Genomic DNA, 15,821 nt, shown 5'->3' with positions numbered 1-15,821 from the left:
CAGACAAATCCCAGCAGTAAGGGGTAAATATGGGCCCCAGTAAATGGAGCTGTCAGTAATTGTCCTAGTAAGTCCCCAGCTAAACTTATGCTGTCAAAATTAACTACGATGCAATCCCCCTTTCTATTGTTTAAGGCAGGGCCTATCCAGGTAGTTCGCCTCGCCATAATGAAACTTGAATACATGCAGCCACTCTTGAGTTCTTGGACATTAATGGCATGCTTTTTCCATTAACTGCTCTGCAGAATCAGATTGAGATGGTCTTAGTTCCGGGACACTCACCAGTACTATAACATACGGGCACGAGGCGGGGGGACGCCTAAAGAGTGTGCTTTTTTCTCCCCATTTATCGGAGGAGCATCTCTTCTATCCGTCACCATTCTTACTAATGGCCTGACAACTTCTATGCTGTGGGAGGGTTCCTGTAATGAGGTCTGTATGGTTGGGCACCAAAAGATGGTAACCTGGAACTCTGCTCGATGGACTTCACACCCCACTTTCTAACGGCTACAGGTGTTGTGGAGAACCCCAAGGAGCTGCCTTGTCATCAATCCCCATTCCCATCCATGTTACCGTCTTCCTTAGGGAACCTACACAGATTTAAGGATGACTTCAGGGCGCTCAAGATACTATAAGTGGGCACGGGGAACCCCGACACCCCTATTTCAACATGACTGCTCCCCTCAGTAAGTTGGGTCAGCCGATTTTCAAGGTTCTCCAAACGTTTCAAGAGAAGTTGCACCAAGGTTTGCAACAGTGTTTAATTTTACCTAAAAACCTCCAGATTGAGGGGAGATAAATCCTGGGTCTGGGGTTGGCAATCCATTGAAGGAGTCTTTTGGCTTTTGTGGGGGGCGTGTCTCTCTTCCCCCCTCTTTTCCTTTTGCCTATCGCTTCTTTGGTAGAAGGGGCTGGAGAGTGACTTATATTTTGCTGCATATTAGCGTGATCCATAAGAAGTCCCCAAGTGAGTTAGTGGCTTCATAGTTTCGGGTAATTGGGCCTCATATGCACAAAGGAGAGCTAATGCCGTCAACAAATACACTCTAAAGGAAATAAAACCATTCATGCACATAATCAATAGGACTGATCTTTCCCGCAAAGTTCTGCTGCCTTCTTAAATTTAATTAACAAAAATGCACAATATTATCTATGGCCTACACTACTTTAAAAATGTGGTCTGGAAGCACACCAACTCACTCTGGAAAAATCCTTCATTCATGAACAAAACTGTAGGAGGTAGATGCATTACAGTGAAGTGAGAAACCTTTCAGCAGTGCTCTAGGCACATTAAACAAGTATTGTCAAACCCAAACAAGTATTGCTTTTAGCATCAGAATGCCAGCATTTTTGGAGAACCGGTTATTTATGTTTATTTTACTTAACTAACAATGTGATAGTCGGTCAGGTTGAAACAGTAAAGTGAAAAAAGTCAAAAGGACCAGTACAGCGTTTCAAAGTTTGCAACACAACGCATTCTTGTGCATAAGATGTGACAAGGAGACCACCATTTTGGCTTTATTATTTTACTATTATAACATGGTTGATGGCTGTGTCAGAAAAACAAACAAGGACAGCAACGGCCCGGTAGCAATATGCAATATACAACTGCCTGGTCCACAAACAATATATCTAAATCCATCTAAAATTGAGGTTAGTGGAACGGGGCTAAGCAGGGGAGCACTTGGGAACAATAAAAGTACAGGCGCCCTACAGTAAAAAACAAATAAAAAGGAGCCAAAGTTGTCTCTAGGAGACCTCACTACATTTTAGGAAACATTAGTGCTTTTGGAGTACAATTTTTGGTTAAAACACGATCCAAATTTTACATAACAGTGGGCTTTATGTTTTAGCTCAAGTAATACTTTTGTCCTACCTTTTTGTTACATTCACGAGATACTGTGTCCAGCTCCTCCTGCATTACTCTCAATTTTGCCTTAAGAAATCTTATCTGGGCTTCTGTAAATGTATATAAACAGATTACACAAAATATAGAGTTGGTTAATGGGCAGTAATTAGTAAAACAATTTTTAAGTTCAGATTTCTGTAGACTGCCTGTAGTACAAATGTGTCTATGAAAAAGCAGCAAGAAATGTCCCTAGTGAATAATCCCCAGCTAATGCTAGTCACTTATATTTTTACAGTTTTTCTAGGCATTTTTAAATGGGGATGGGATGTGAGGGCCGGGAGCCCATCTTCCTGGACACTAATGTATTCCCTGCCGTGGCGAGTTCAGGCAGGGAATATAAACTTTATTCCCTGCCTGCACTCTCCCTGGCAGCGACAAGTAACACAACTTTACACAGAAAAAACTGCTTCTACCCAGGCAGGAGCACAGCAATGGATTTGGCTCCTCAGCCAACACCCAATCTGGGACTGGCCAAGGAGCTGGCAAGGGCCATGGGCCTTGTCCCCCGCCCCCTCCCCAGGCTACCAACTTAAAAAATAATCAAATCCTAAAAGCACACACATTTTATATATATATATATATATATATATATATATATATATATATATATATATATATATATATATTCTCGCTCCAAGGTTGTTCACCATTGAGTAGCACACGAGCAGCAGCTTAATTTATGCGTAGGTGAGAACGGGAATCCGCTTGCAGATGCCGCTCCGTAATGGATCTGCCCGACGCGTGGATCTGCGAAAACACGTTTTGGGACCCCCCTTTTTTCTCGGCCCCCGCTTGACGAATCCCCCCCAAACTTTCAGGGAAGGAGCGGACCGCAGCGAGGCAAAGTTATTCCCAATAGAATGTTGCGGATTCCCTATGGAAAACAATACTAACTATAACTACCTACTGGCGACCGCCAGTAGGTAATATATTACTTACTGGCGATAGCCAGTAGGTATATATAGTTAGGATTTTTTCTCTATGGAACTTTTGAAAATTCTATGCCTAATAACTTTGGCGTTTGTGGACGGAATTGGCTGAAATTTTCAGGAAAATGGCACATTTTGTTTCTGAGCAGCTCCTGGAAATTTGGAGGGGGTTCGTCAAGGGGGGCCGAGATAAAAGGGGGGTCCCAAAACGTGTTTTTCCCATGTTAATTTCCATAGGGCGGTTGGCTTCACTTTTAGCCCGAACGGCTGAATGGATTTCCACGAAACTTGGCAAAATTGTAGGGACTGTTAGCCCGATGTGCCTTTGCTAGGTCTCAATATATGTGCTTCAGTGGATTTTGAGAAATTAACGTTTAAAACAAGATATATATCTGTAACAGCGCTCCGGGTAGCGCTCCGGTTCGCGAACTTTTCGCGTATCGGAACTTTGCGAAGCGAAGCTGATTGGCTCTCCGGTGTCTGTCAACATTCTAAACAGTCCGGAGCGGCCGCCATCTTGTCTCTCGGTAGGATCGAGAGACAAGAGGAGGCCAAAACAAAGGGGGAAATGAAGGAAAGGGGGCAAGGTAGACCCCTTCTGACCCCCTAGGATTGATGAGGGGGATATTATAGAGCCACGCTGGGCCCAAAAAAAAAAAAAATTCCGATTTTTTTCGCCGTAGAGACGCGTCTTGGTACGCGAACCGGGCAGCTAACCGGGCAGCTAACCGGGAAGCTAACCGGCAGTGTAACGGGAGTCTGAGGAGTAGCTGATTGGCTGTCAACATTGTAAACAGTCCGGAGCGGCCGCCATCTTGTCTCTCGGTAGGATCGAGAGACAAGAGGTGGAAAAAAAAAAGGTGTAAATGAATGAAAGGGGTAAGGCAGACCCCTCCTGAACCCCTAGGATTGATGAGGGGGCTATTAAAGTTCCCTGCGGGGCAAAAGAAAAAAAAAATTGCGATTTTTCGCGGTAAAGGTGCTTCCTGGTACGTTAACCGGGCAGCTAACCGGCAGCGTAACGGGAGTCCGACATATTGTGTTTTTTGAACGTTTGTGATATGTGCACGTGTGGATTTTGTCTAATTAAGGTAAAAAAAATATATATATATCTTTAAGCGTGTTCTGGCGCGCTTACGTTTTGGGTTTGGTTTGCGCTGCAGAGACGATACGTCACGGTTATGCGATGCATCATGAGGCGTCTCACGGGCTACGTGATACGTCACTTAATAAAGAATATATTTTACAGCTATAGATATTAGCTTTTAAAAAACCAATGAAATTCACAGAAAAAACCATAGGTTATAGACCATATTCAAATAAGCCTTGAGAAAGCCCAGAGGGCGAAACGCGCGTCGGCTGTAACATTGGAATATCACGAATTTGTGGAAATTAAAGACTTCAAGACAGAAGCCTTGATTGGACTATTTCTGGTGTCAATGAGATTTTCTATGGACTATGTGGACATAGGGTGCTGTGAAAAAAAGTGATGTGTGTGTAAAGATATCTATGCGCCCCTCCACATGACAATACAGATTTCGGTGTAGCTTGGGTAGTATATTGTTCTATAGACCATATATAGTTAGGAATTTGCATTTACAAAACTTTGAAAATTCACTGAAAAAACCATAGGTTATAGACCATATATAGTTAGGGATTAGCATTTAAAAAACCTTATTTTATTTGCACAAAACCATTGAAATTCCATATATAGTTAGTTGCACTAACTATATATCGCGGACCCGCAATCCACTGCTAATGATGTCACATATTACATCATTCATGACATGACATGGTCAGTGACATCACTGATGACATCACTGATGACATCTCAAATGACATCACCGATGACATCACTGATGACATCTCAAATGACATCACTGATGACATCACTGACATCTCATTTGACATTACTGATTACATCACTGATGATATCATTTATGTGATAATACATCTTCAGACTCTAATATAACCTTAGATACACTCAGTGTAAACAGGCACTCACAGACTGTCACACATCCATGGAGTTACTCACACACCTAGTCAGTCATGCAAAGAATCAATCACATCTCCATTTCCTCAACTATACAGTTATACACACCTTACTTATTCAAACATATAGTAACACATATTTACTCTCTTATACAATCCTTGATACAAGTTCACAATGATTCATACAGCCACTCACACATTCACTGGCTCTTATGTTCAGTTATTTATATATGTCAACTCTCACATGGAGTGTGTTTTACATATGTACTTACTTTGACATGTAGCACTGAGATATCCATTCACTCACCAATATACTCATGCACACAGTCAACTGTCCATACAGCTGTTTCTACATGCACTTTTGAACCCATACACCTAGGGAATCAACTGCTCACACATCTATGCACAGAGTTATACACCTCCCAGCCACCCACACACATACTCAGTCTCCCATACAAATACTTGGGCAACCATTCAATAACCCATATAGTTACTGATATAGCTACTGATTTAAACATGCAGCAGTTTACAGAACAACATAAATAATGATTGCCAAATTAAGACACTTTAATCACTAACCCATACACTCAGTGAGACACATTTAATCATTCTCTCATACAGTCAGTCATGCACCTACTAAATCCTTCATCCAGACACTTATACATCCACTCATTCTTCAATATGTAAGACATATTTTAACTTCACAGAAACATACAGTCACTGGGTGTTGTCATCAGTGATGTCATCAGTGATGTCATCAGTGATGTCATTTGAGATGTCATCAGTGATGTCATCAGTGATGTCACTGACCATGTCATGAATGATGTAATATGTGACATCATTAACAGTGGATTGCGGGTCCGCGATATATAGTTAGTGCAACTAACTATATATGGAATTTCAATGGTTTTGTGCAAATAAAATAAGGTTTTTTAAATGCTAATCCCTAACTATATATGGTCTGTAACCTATGGTTTTTTCAGTGAATATATATATATACATATATACACATGCATGTAGTATACAGTTACCTTAGTAGGGGTCCAATCTCTGTATTGTATTTATTGAACCTTACAATATGTTTACCTCCGTTGTATTTAGGATTACTGGCTGGTTTTTACAAGCCCACTAGGGTAAATAGTTATATTTTTACTGACAGTTTACAGCTTAACATGGGTTTACATTTGATTTCTTTCACTACAGATTAGGTCATTTATGTAAATATGTAATTGTGTTACCTTGTTTTATTGCATGAAGATATTTTGCTTTCACATCTAACAGACATGGAACTGCTTATCATCGCTTATTCTAGCTATTAACACTGGTTACTGTATACGAACATAGGAGCACACTCGTTGTTCAAAGTCAGTATTGTGAGACAAGCAATAACCAATTGGCTACAATATAGGGGTGTAGATTACTCTAAAAAGTTACATGTTTTAAAATGTGTCATTTTTTATAACATTTTGTCATATACTCTGCATACTATGATATGAACCAGAAATAAAGCATGTCCACCATCATCCTCTTTCTATGAAAATATTTGCACGGTTGGCTGTGCTGCATATATAAAAAAAGTCTGCTCATTTGAGACACAGTGGGACTATAAGTGTATGTAGTTCCTTATGGAAACAACAATGTGCATACATTTGTGCAATATAGATCAATAATGTAAAGGGAGGAGGACAACTCAAAAGACCAACTAGGTAGGTTCATCAACACTTCTGTTGTCTATGTTTACAAGTTAGTCCTTTATTAAGGTCTACCTTGTAATGCTTTATGTATCGCTTGAGAAAGGTACCTTTGTGCCGAAATGTGTCATAAATAAATCATAATTTCATATCAACTGTGCAGCAGTGCGGGCAATCTTTCATAGTCAAGGGAGGTGTATATATATACCGCCAAACAAACCACGAGGGATAATGACCTGCTGACAAGTGCAGTCCATCACTGTATGGAGGGACGTGGACACTCTGCCGTCGTCTATGGTTCTGCCCAAAGTGTGGAAGTGCGGCTGGAAGCAGGGGCAAGTGAGGCACCTTTGCTGATATTTGGGCTGCATTCCACCTGATCAACACTCCCAATTAGCCCGCACTCACTGCGAGTAATTCTTTTCCAGGCCATAGGAACCTTCCGCCCAGGCTGAACATCCAACTGCACTATGGGAAATGCAGTTTTCCATTCCAAGCTGCAAGGGCGGTTCCTGCGTGTCCGTGGCTCAGGTGTGCTCACTTCACTGGAAGATGAAGCAGGACTACTTTAAGACATTGAAGCAGTCTACCCAGCAGTTTTAACATTTGGCATTTGAGAAAGGATTCATCCGAAACGCGTCATGCCAAAGATTTAAATAAAGATGCCTCACCGTGCTACGCTGTGTCCCTCATCTTTTTCATCAATGAGAAGATTTCCTGTACATATTTTGCTTGTTTGCCTGTGGCACGCAGGAGGGACCCTTTCGTTAAGGGTTCTCAGCATCAGAGGCAACGGTGGCAACACTTTGAATTTACCGAGGGATCGGCAGCTGAGGAACGCCATACAAAGGGATAATGACCTGCTGACAAGTGCAGTCCATCACTGTATGGAGGGACGTGGACACTGTGCCGTCGTCTCCGGTTCTGCCCAAAGTGGGGAAGTACGGCTGGAAGTAGGGGCAAGAGAGGCACCTTTGCTGAAATTTGGGCTGCATTCCACCTGACCAACACTCCCAATTAGCAAGCACTCACTGCGAGTAATTCTATTCCAGGCCATAGGAACCTCCCGCCCAGGCTGAACATCGAGCTGCACTATGGGAAATGCAGTTTTCCATTCCAAGCTGCAAGGGCGGTTCCAGCGTGTCCCTGGCTCAGGTGTGCTCACTTCACTAGAAGATGAGGCAGGACTACTTTTAGACATTGAAGCAGTCTACCCAGCAGTTTTAACATTTGGCATTTGAGAAAGGATTCATCCGAAACGCGTCATGCCACAGATATATATAAAGATGCCTCACCATGCTCCGCTGTGTCCCTCATCTTTTTCATCAATGAGATGTCCCATAATATATATATATATATATATATATATATATATATATATATATATATATATATATATATATATATATATATATATATAACCTAATTAGGACCTCGTTACCATAGGAAAATGGCAATATTCTATTCTCAATAACTTAGGTGTCGGTTACGAAATTTTCAAAACTAATTTTTTGTTGAGATCAGCTCCTATGTTGAACGTTTGGGGGTGATACGTCAAGGAGGGGCCGAGAAAAAAGGGGGGTCCCAAAATGTGTTTTCTCCATGTTAATTTCCATAGGAAACTTTAGACAAGGCTACAAGTCGAACGGGAGAACGGATTTACACCAAATATGACAGGGAGAAGGGTCTTGGTCTAAAAAGCACGCTTTTCTTTATTTGGTGTAAATCCGTTCAGTAGTTTTTGAGAAATATCAAAATTTACAGATATCGATATTTGGGAATTCTGCCATCTGATTGGCTGTGGCGTTATGAGCAACAGCTTGCTGCCAATTGGCTGCCAGCGCTGCGAGCGGTTGCAACTAGGAAGTGTTGGCCGCCATTTTGTGATTCCGTTGACGCGAGTAAGGGGAAAAGAAAAAGGGCAGAAAAAAGTGGGAAAGAGGAAGGTAGGAGCACTGTGAGGTCTGTAGGGTTGTTAGGGTGTGCTGTAGAGGGAGTGTGAAGCAAAGTATTTACCCCTACCGGTATGAAAGTGCTGTTTTGCCCACTGTGAGATGGTGGTGAGGTGAGGTGCCGGTACACCTAGGGATGAAAGCGTATGCCTAAACTACGAGCAGAGTGGTCTGTAGCATACTGGCAGAACCAAAGTGTTTACCCTTATCGGTGTGAAAGTGCTGTTTTGTCTAGAGTGAGATGGTGCAGAGGTGAGGTACTGCTAAACCCGGGGATGAAACCGTGCGCTTAAACTGTGAGCTGAGTGCTCTGAGCGGTGTAGCATACATGCTGTTGTAGCATTTGTGTGCAGGTGGTGTTCGTATGCGTTTAGAATATAGCGGGAGTGGGCAGAAAATGACTCAATGGTACCGGTCTGAAGACTCTGGGATGAAAGTGTGAGTGTAAGTCGTGAGTTTATTGCTGTAAAGTGATGTGCTGTGGGTGCTGTAGGATACTGGCCACTGTAGCATACCTGTGTAAGTAGTGTTAGTGTGCGTTTATACTATACAGGGAGTGGGAAGCAACCTACTCACCCCTACCGGTCTGCAAACTCGAATGAAGTGTATTAGGAAGCAGGAATAAAGAAATAATTGTGAAGAATATAATGCAGAATGTTGCAATGCCACAGAAAAAAATGGTGAAATGAGGAGTGTTTAAGAAAGTGGCTGTGTGAGGCATGGAGTTTGAAAATTATATAGAAAGTGTCTTTATTTAAGTGCTATAATTGGACCCACTAGTGCAAGAGATATGGCATCTAGCTGATGCAAAGTTGAACCACTTCTGCTGTATTCAAATGAAAGCTCTTGCATCAGTGAATTGCATATTACATGTTTCAGTTGCATGTGACAAACAATAGCTATTACACTTGAATGACTAAATTCTATAAGGAAAATAAAGGTAGGATACGATTATCACATGTATCCTTTAAGAAAAAGAAAGAACAAAAAAATGTAATCATCACATTTTTTAGGTACCCTGGCAGTGCTTTTTTGTAAGAGAAAATTATCAACAGTAGAATAGTTAGCAATCTGTTGTACAGTAGATTCAATGTGGTGCGTGTCAGAATTGGTACTAGTTCTAATCACATTGGAACTTTGAGGATAAATACAAACATTGCGCTTCTGAGAAGCACATTCGGTACCTTTGTAGTCAAAACATACATTATTGTCTTCAGCTGTTTCAAAAAACACATTTTTGTGTATAGAGCTAAGGCATTGAGCTGGGATAAACTCCAACCACTTCTGCTGCAGTCAAACTGAAGCTCCTGCATCAGTGAATTGCACATTATATGTTACAGTTCTATGTGACCTACACAATTACTATTAGACATGAATGAATAAATTGTATAATGAAAATAAAGGTAGTTTACGATTACCACACTCTGCCAACCAGTTCCCAAACAGTTGTCTTTTTTCAATATTATTGTGAGGTTCTGAGTAGAGGTTGCCTTTGAGTAAATTTGTGTGAAAGGGCTTTGTGAATAACAGGGAGGCGTGTGCGCCAAGAATAGTCGTGGTTTCTAAATGGGTGTCAGGTTTAGGCTAATTCCGGAAGTAAATTGCTTATTTGCATAGGCCATAAATCACCAATCCCTGGTTAAAGTGAAGACTTAAGGGGCAAAAATGAAAATCGAGTTCAAATGTCTGAGTATACTTAGAAAGTTGTTATATGAAAGTAGTAGGATTGAAGTGCATTATTAAAAATTTAAAGGAAAAAGTAAAAAAACATGGAAAAAACCCATTGAAGAATAACATGAGTTTCTTACAAGTCTTGGAGATTCCAGTCCAGAGGTTCTTCAGTGGCTTGAGATGCGTAATGTTCCAAGAGGCTATTGTTGCCATCGTCTGAGAAAAGCAAAGCGATCTAATTCATATCCTATAAGGGACAGTAATGTTCTTCAAATGTTGGAGCGGCAATTTGAATTGGAAGGCAATCTGCAATGTTGTGAAAGGTCGCACGTTGCAGGAGATCTTTCGCGACTGCGCAGAAATCCCATCCCGCTGCGATTCTTTTTTGCATTGCATTCGCCATTTCTCCACTGCCAGAACAATCACGTTCATGGTTTTCAAGATAATGCATTACCCGCTGGATATAAGGAGCGATTGTTGGGATGCAAGGCATACATCCATTCGCCAGTCAAATGGGTACGTTTTGCAATCAAACGATGTTTGTACGCATATTGCATAGGGGTAGATAAATGTTATGTTGTAGCTAGCTCCGATAATAGATAGAGGCAGGTCGCCGAAAACTTTCAGTTTTTTTACAGTATTGATGTAGCTTGGCGTAGAGGCGTATTCTGTCGGACCTAGTTGTTTCCACAGAAGGCGTAGCCATTTTTAGAAGTAGAAATAGTAGTAGGATGGCCGTAAAGAAAGCGAGAATTATGGGCACTGTTCCTGTTATTCCGAGAGATGATCGAATGAATGTAGTCTGGTATTAAAAGAAGAACAGTTTGAAAGCGTGTTAGAAGGCCATAGGAGACTGTGTTAAAAAAGTGTGCCAGACCTGGAGTGTGACGTGTTGAAAATTGTGTAACAATTCACAAAGTGTAATTGGCGGTTCGTATTTAAAAGGGAGTGTATTTTACTTAAAGTTCGTGGTATTTGCAGTCGATAAATTTCTTTTGCAGAAGTGAGGGAGAGTTCTGTTCTGAACAAAAGAGCTTTTAGTTTGGTTTGTTTCTTGAAATCTGTTTTCAAACGAAGAACTGAAGGCCAAGTTGAAGTTTGGGAGTTAGTTTGTGTGGGGTGGGAATAGACATTGCCACAGGAAGTTACTGTGTTTGAAACAGTAAGGACATGCAGTGTGCCAGCCTATATTCCGTAGGAGTGCATGTTATTGAGAAGCAGATAACTGCTTTTAGAAAGCTGTGTGAATGTTAGTCTGATTGTGGGAGTTGGCGTTCTTTTAAGAAAGGACGCAACGTTGGGGGCTGTAAGCTTAGAAGCGCTGGGTAGCTGGACATTCTTGGATAGTAATGAATGACTGTCATTGTGGTCGCACTTTTCACCTGTGAGAAAAACTTCTGTATGCTCTTTAAGACAGTGATATATAAATGGGAAAAAACACTGCTCGTGAATAAACGTGCTACCTTATATAATAACATACAACATGACAACTAACATGTGCACCTAGCAGACACGACGACACTACATACTGTGGAAAACCTGGCTAGCCATTTACACAAACAAAACATGGCATGGCAACTCTGCCTCACAATGCTGAATGCGGGGAGAGATGGGAGCAAAGTATGTGCGAAGGTGGTAAGTAATTATCGATTATAAAAGTATATAATGCAAAGTGTTGAGGGGATGTGCTGGACAGAGTTGAGTATGCAGAGCACAGACATGTCAACATACAATGATGGTCTATTGAGTGAAGTGGACAGTGGACGGAACCATGATAGTAGTCAGTAGGGAAGATTACGGAAGGGTTGCGCGTAGGTGCATCCCCCCCCCTTAAATGTTTAGGGTAGTGGGCTGGCTTGGCGTACGCAAGGCTAGCTTAGGGGTTTGAAGAAGAGGCACGTTTCTCTGGGTGTGGTTCTCTTCCGGATTGGCGAACGTGTCTGCCAGGTCTGCGCCGCTAACATCGCCACAAGGCTGACGCCGTGAGCGAAGGTGGCTGCGTGAATGATGCTTTCAGCGTGCTGGTATCTACAAAGCATAATGGCTACTGCGACGCATATATGTTCCACAGATCACCTTCCGACACCGCTGTATGGGAAAGAAGGCCCACCACATGCCCGCTCCCAATCAGAGGTCTCCGAGCTCGGAAGGCTCCTGAGATTAACGCTGGGTACTGCGACACAGGCACACAGCGCCCAGCCTGAGGCCCAGCACAGTGGAGTTATCTGTATACTACTAACACAGTAGTCCGACCGGTCCCAACAGTGGAAAGGTGTTTTTTATACCTTGGTAGGCGATGCTAGAGCTATCTGAGAGTGGAGATGAAGGTACTCCCTTCGACTAGGTGTAAGAATCTCTAGGTCCCAACAGTGGAACAGTGTCTTGATCCCACAATGGACGATGTTAGAACCGTATCTGAGTGTGAAGATGGAGGTACTCCCTTCGACCAGAAGCAACCAAGTCTAGGTCCCAACAGTGGAACAGTGACTTGCTCCCACAATGGACGTTGTTAGAACTGTATCTGAGAGTGGAGATGGAGGTACTCCCTTCGACCAGCTGCAACCAACTCTAGGTCCCAACAGTGGAACAGTGTCTTGATCCCACAATTGACGATGTTAGAACTGTATCTGAGAGTGAAAATGGAGGTACTCCCTTCGACCAGAAGCAACAAAGTCTAGGTCCCAACTGTGGAACGGTGACTTGATCCCACAATGGACGATGTTATAACTGTATCTCAGAGTGGAGATGGAGGTCTCCCTTTGACCAGCTGCAACCAACTCAAGGTCCTAACAGTGGAACAGTGTCTTAATCCCACAATGGACGATTTTAGAACTGTATCTGAGAGTGGAGATGAAGGTACTCCCTTCGACTAGGTGTAAGAAAGTCTAGGTCCCAAAGGTGGAACGGTGTATTGATCCCACAATGGATGATGTTAGAACTGTATCTGAGAGTGGAGATGGAGATACTCCCTTCAACCATCTGCAACCAACTCTAGGTCCCAAGAGTGGAACGGTGTCTTGATCCCACAATGGACGAAGTTAGAACTGTATCTGAGAGTGAAGATGGAGGTACTCCCTTAAACCAGAAGCAACCAAGTCTAGGTCCCAACAGTGGAACGGTGTCTGGATCCCACAATGGACGATGTTAGAAATGTATCTGAGAGTGGAGATGAAGGTACTCCCTTCGACTAGGTGTAAGAAAGTCTAGGTCCCAACAGTGGAACGGTGTGTTGATCCCACAATGGATGATGTTAGAACTGTATCTGAGAGTGGAGATGGAGGTACTCCCTTCGACCAGAAGCAACCAAGTCTAGGTCCCAACAGTGGAATGGTGTCTGGATCCCACAATGGACGATGTTAGAACTGTATCTGAGAGTGGAGATGGAGGCACTCCCTTCGACCAACTGCAACCAACTCTAGGTCCCAACAGTGGAACGGTGTCTTGCTCCCACAATAGACAATGTCCGATATTACCTGCTGCTTGCTTTTTTCAGAAGCTCGTGTGTTGAGGTGCTTCCATAGCTAACTCCTGCACATGATTATTGGGCTTGGATGACAGTAATTGGTGGAGTATACTGTGGTACAGCAGGTGCGAACAGTGAAACGGGGTCTTGATTGTATTATTGAGGATGCCATAAGTTAAATTTTGTAATGATTTCTGTGTACCCTTAGTGATCAGGTGCAACCAACTCAGTGCTTCTGAATCGAACGGTATATGGCTGCGAGGTGTTAATGAGCACTGCATCTGTTCTAGACTGCAGTTCGAAGGGTTCACAATTTATATTGGGTGTTGATTGTTTAATTACAGAATCCAGTAGTTAAGTAATTAGAAGGTCTATTGAAACATACACAATATTGTTTTATTAGAACATTGGAATGTTGGGAGCTCCATTGACAACAATGGAGTAGCTCCATTCTTATAATGTCTTGTATAAGCCTGGAGCTGCAAAATTGCAAAGATTTTTGTTCACAGCTCTGGCTGAGAACAAATGCTTCAGAGAGCCCGAAGGGATTCCAATCTCCTTGCGCTCTCTTAAGGCTTTGCTTTATTTATTAGAACATTCTATCCTCTAGTGGCAGAATGTTCAAATAGCCTTATAGCCCTTTTTTAGCAGGGCTATAGTGGCTATTAAAGTCCCTCTCCCTTGTTAAAAGACCCTAGCCTTCGGGTTGGGCCTTTGTTGCTGGAGAGTGCCTTTAATAGCGGGTATAGCCTGCTACGGCGGGCTTTAAGGCTATAGTATACTTGCTTGAAGAAGATTTTTTAGATGAGTTATAGGTTTAGTACAATGACCAAATTCATCTTGCAAGTCGAAAGAGACAGTGAATAGTGTAGACTGTGGACAGATGAAATCCCAATTCGAATAGTTTCGATTTATTTATTCTAGACTTTTATGTAATTTATGTTGTATTTTGTAAAGAGGGAGTGAGAAAAAGTATTGATGGTTGTGTGTGTGAGTATTGCCTTCAATTAACAATGCAGACAGTAGTGTTCACAATTCAGATTGAGTCGCTATTGTAGATGATACAGTTCTGTAAGAGAAGAGATTGCTGTAGTTTGCTCTTCGTGTATTGCAAACTGTACAGATCAAGTCAATGCCATGGGGCTGTGGGCCCTTGCTGAATGCTCTCTCTGGCCTGTACTGTAGAATTCAGTATTCACATTTGCAAATGAGTCTGTATTGTAGATGATGCAGTCCTGTAGGAAAACACATTGCTCCAGTGCGCTCTGTCTGCACCACTCATATGCATCATGGCAGGCTTTGCACACGTTTTTTTTGCTTCGCGTATTGCAAACTGTAGAGCTCAAGTCAATGCCACATGGCTGTGGGCCCTTATTGATCACTCACTCTGGCCTACCCTGCAGACAGCAGTGTTCACAATTGAGATTGAGTCGCTATTGTAGATGAGGTAGTCAGGAAAAGACATTGCTCTAGTGCTTACTCTCTGTACCATGCATGTGTATAATTTCAGGCACTGCACACGCATTTTTGTTGCTTCGCTTAGGACACACTGGGCAGCTCAAGTCACCTTATGTAGGTGTGGGTCATTGCTGACCGCTCTCTGAGGGCAACACTGCAGACAGCAGTGTTCACAATTCAAATTGATTTGCTTTTGAAGATGATGCAGTGTTGATGGCAACAGATATTGCTCCTAGTAGTGTCTACAGCACGCATTATTGCTGGCTGTGCACATGCTGAATGCTTTTGATGTGGCTATGTGAGTGCACTAGAACTGATGGAGTGTTTATGATATCATCTTTTTGTGTATTATTTCAGATCTATTAACTGTGAGTCAGTATACCACAAGTTGTGGTTCTTTTACAATAGAATTATTTCTGTATTATTTCACATCTACTGTACCCTACCTTACTGCAGCAAAAATTATTGATTCTTTTAACCCCTTCCATGCTCATGACGAGCTCAGCTCGTCATGCAGTACACTGCTCGTGTGCTCATGATGAGCTGAGCTCGTCATGAACAATGGGATTCAAGGGATGTCAGCATCCGGGATGAATTGCCTTAGCATTCAAGGTGTTAATATTGAATCTCTGTGTGTGATGCAATGATTACTGTTGTAGTTGATGCTATTAGTAACCATTCCCTGAGGGCTGGTTTACACTTACCCCACAAGCATCCAGCACAGAAGTCACTGGATATGTGATCCTGGTAATAAAA

The 15,821-nt window shown here is 42.3% G+C and overlaps 1 protein-coding gene across 3 annotated transcripts in view; it reads right to left on the bottom strand.

Moving 5' to 3' along the window:
* TEX9 (testis expressed 9) overlaps positions 1-15,821 on the bottom strand; it is a 414,747-nt gene that overhangs the window by 219,834 nt on the left and 179,092 nt on the right. For all 3 annotated transcript variants that reach the window (XM_086958349.1, XM_086958350.1, XM_086958352.1), the window contains one exon: positions 1,877-1,959. In XM_086958349.1, the coding sequence (XP_086814475.1) occupies positions 1,877-1,959 (83 nt within the window). The remainder of the gene's footprint in view (positions 1-1,876; positions 1,960-15,821) is intronic.

The sequence above is a fragment of the Lissotriton vulgaris genome, chromosome 2_1, assembly GCF_964263255.1.
Source record: "Lissotriton vulgaris chromosome 2_1, aLisVul1.2, whole genome shotgun sequence".
Taxonomy (NCBI): Eukaryota; Metazoa; Chordata; class Amphibia; order Caudata; family Salamandridae; genus Lissotriton; species Lissotriton vulgaris.
The sequence above is the reverse complement of the archived record's forward strand: the minus strand, read 5'-3'. Positions and strand labels throughout refer to the sequence as shown.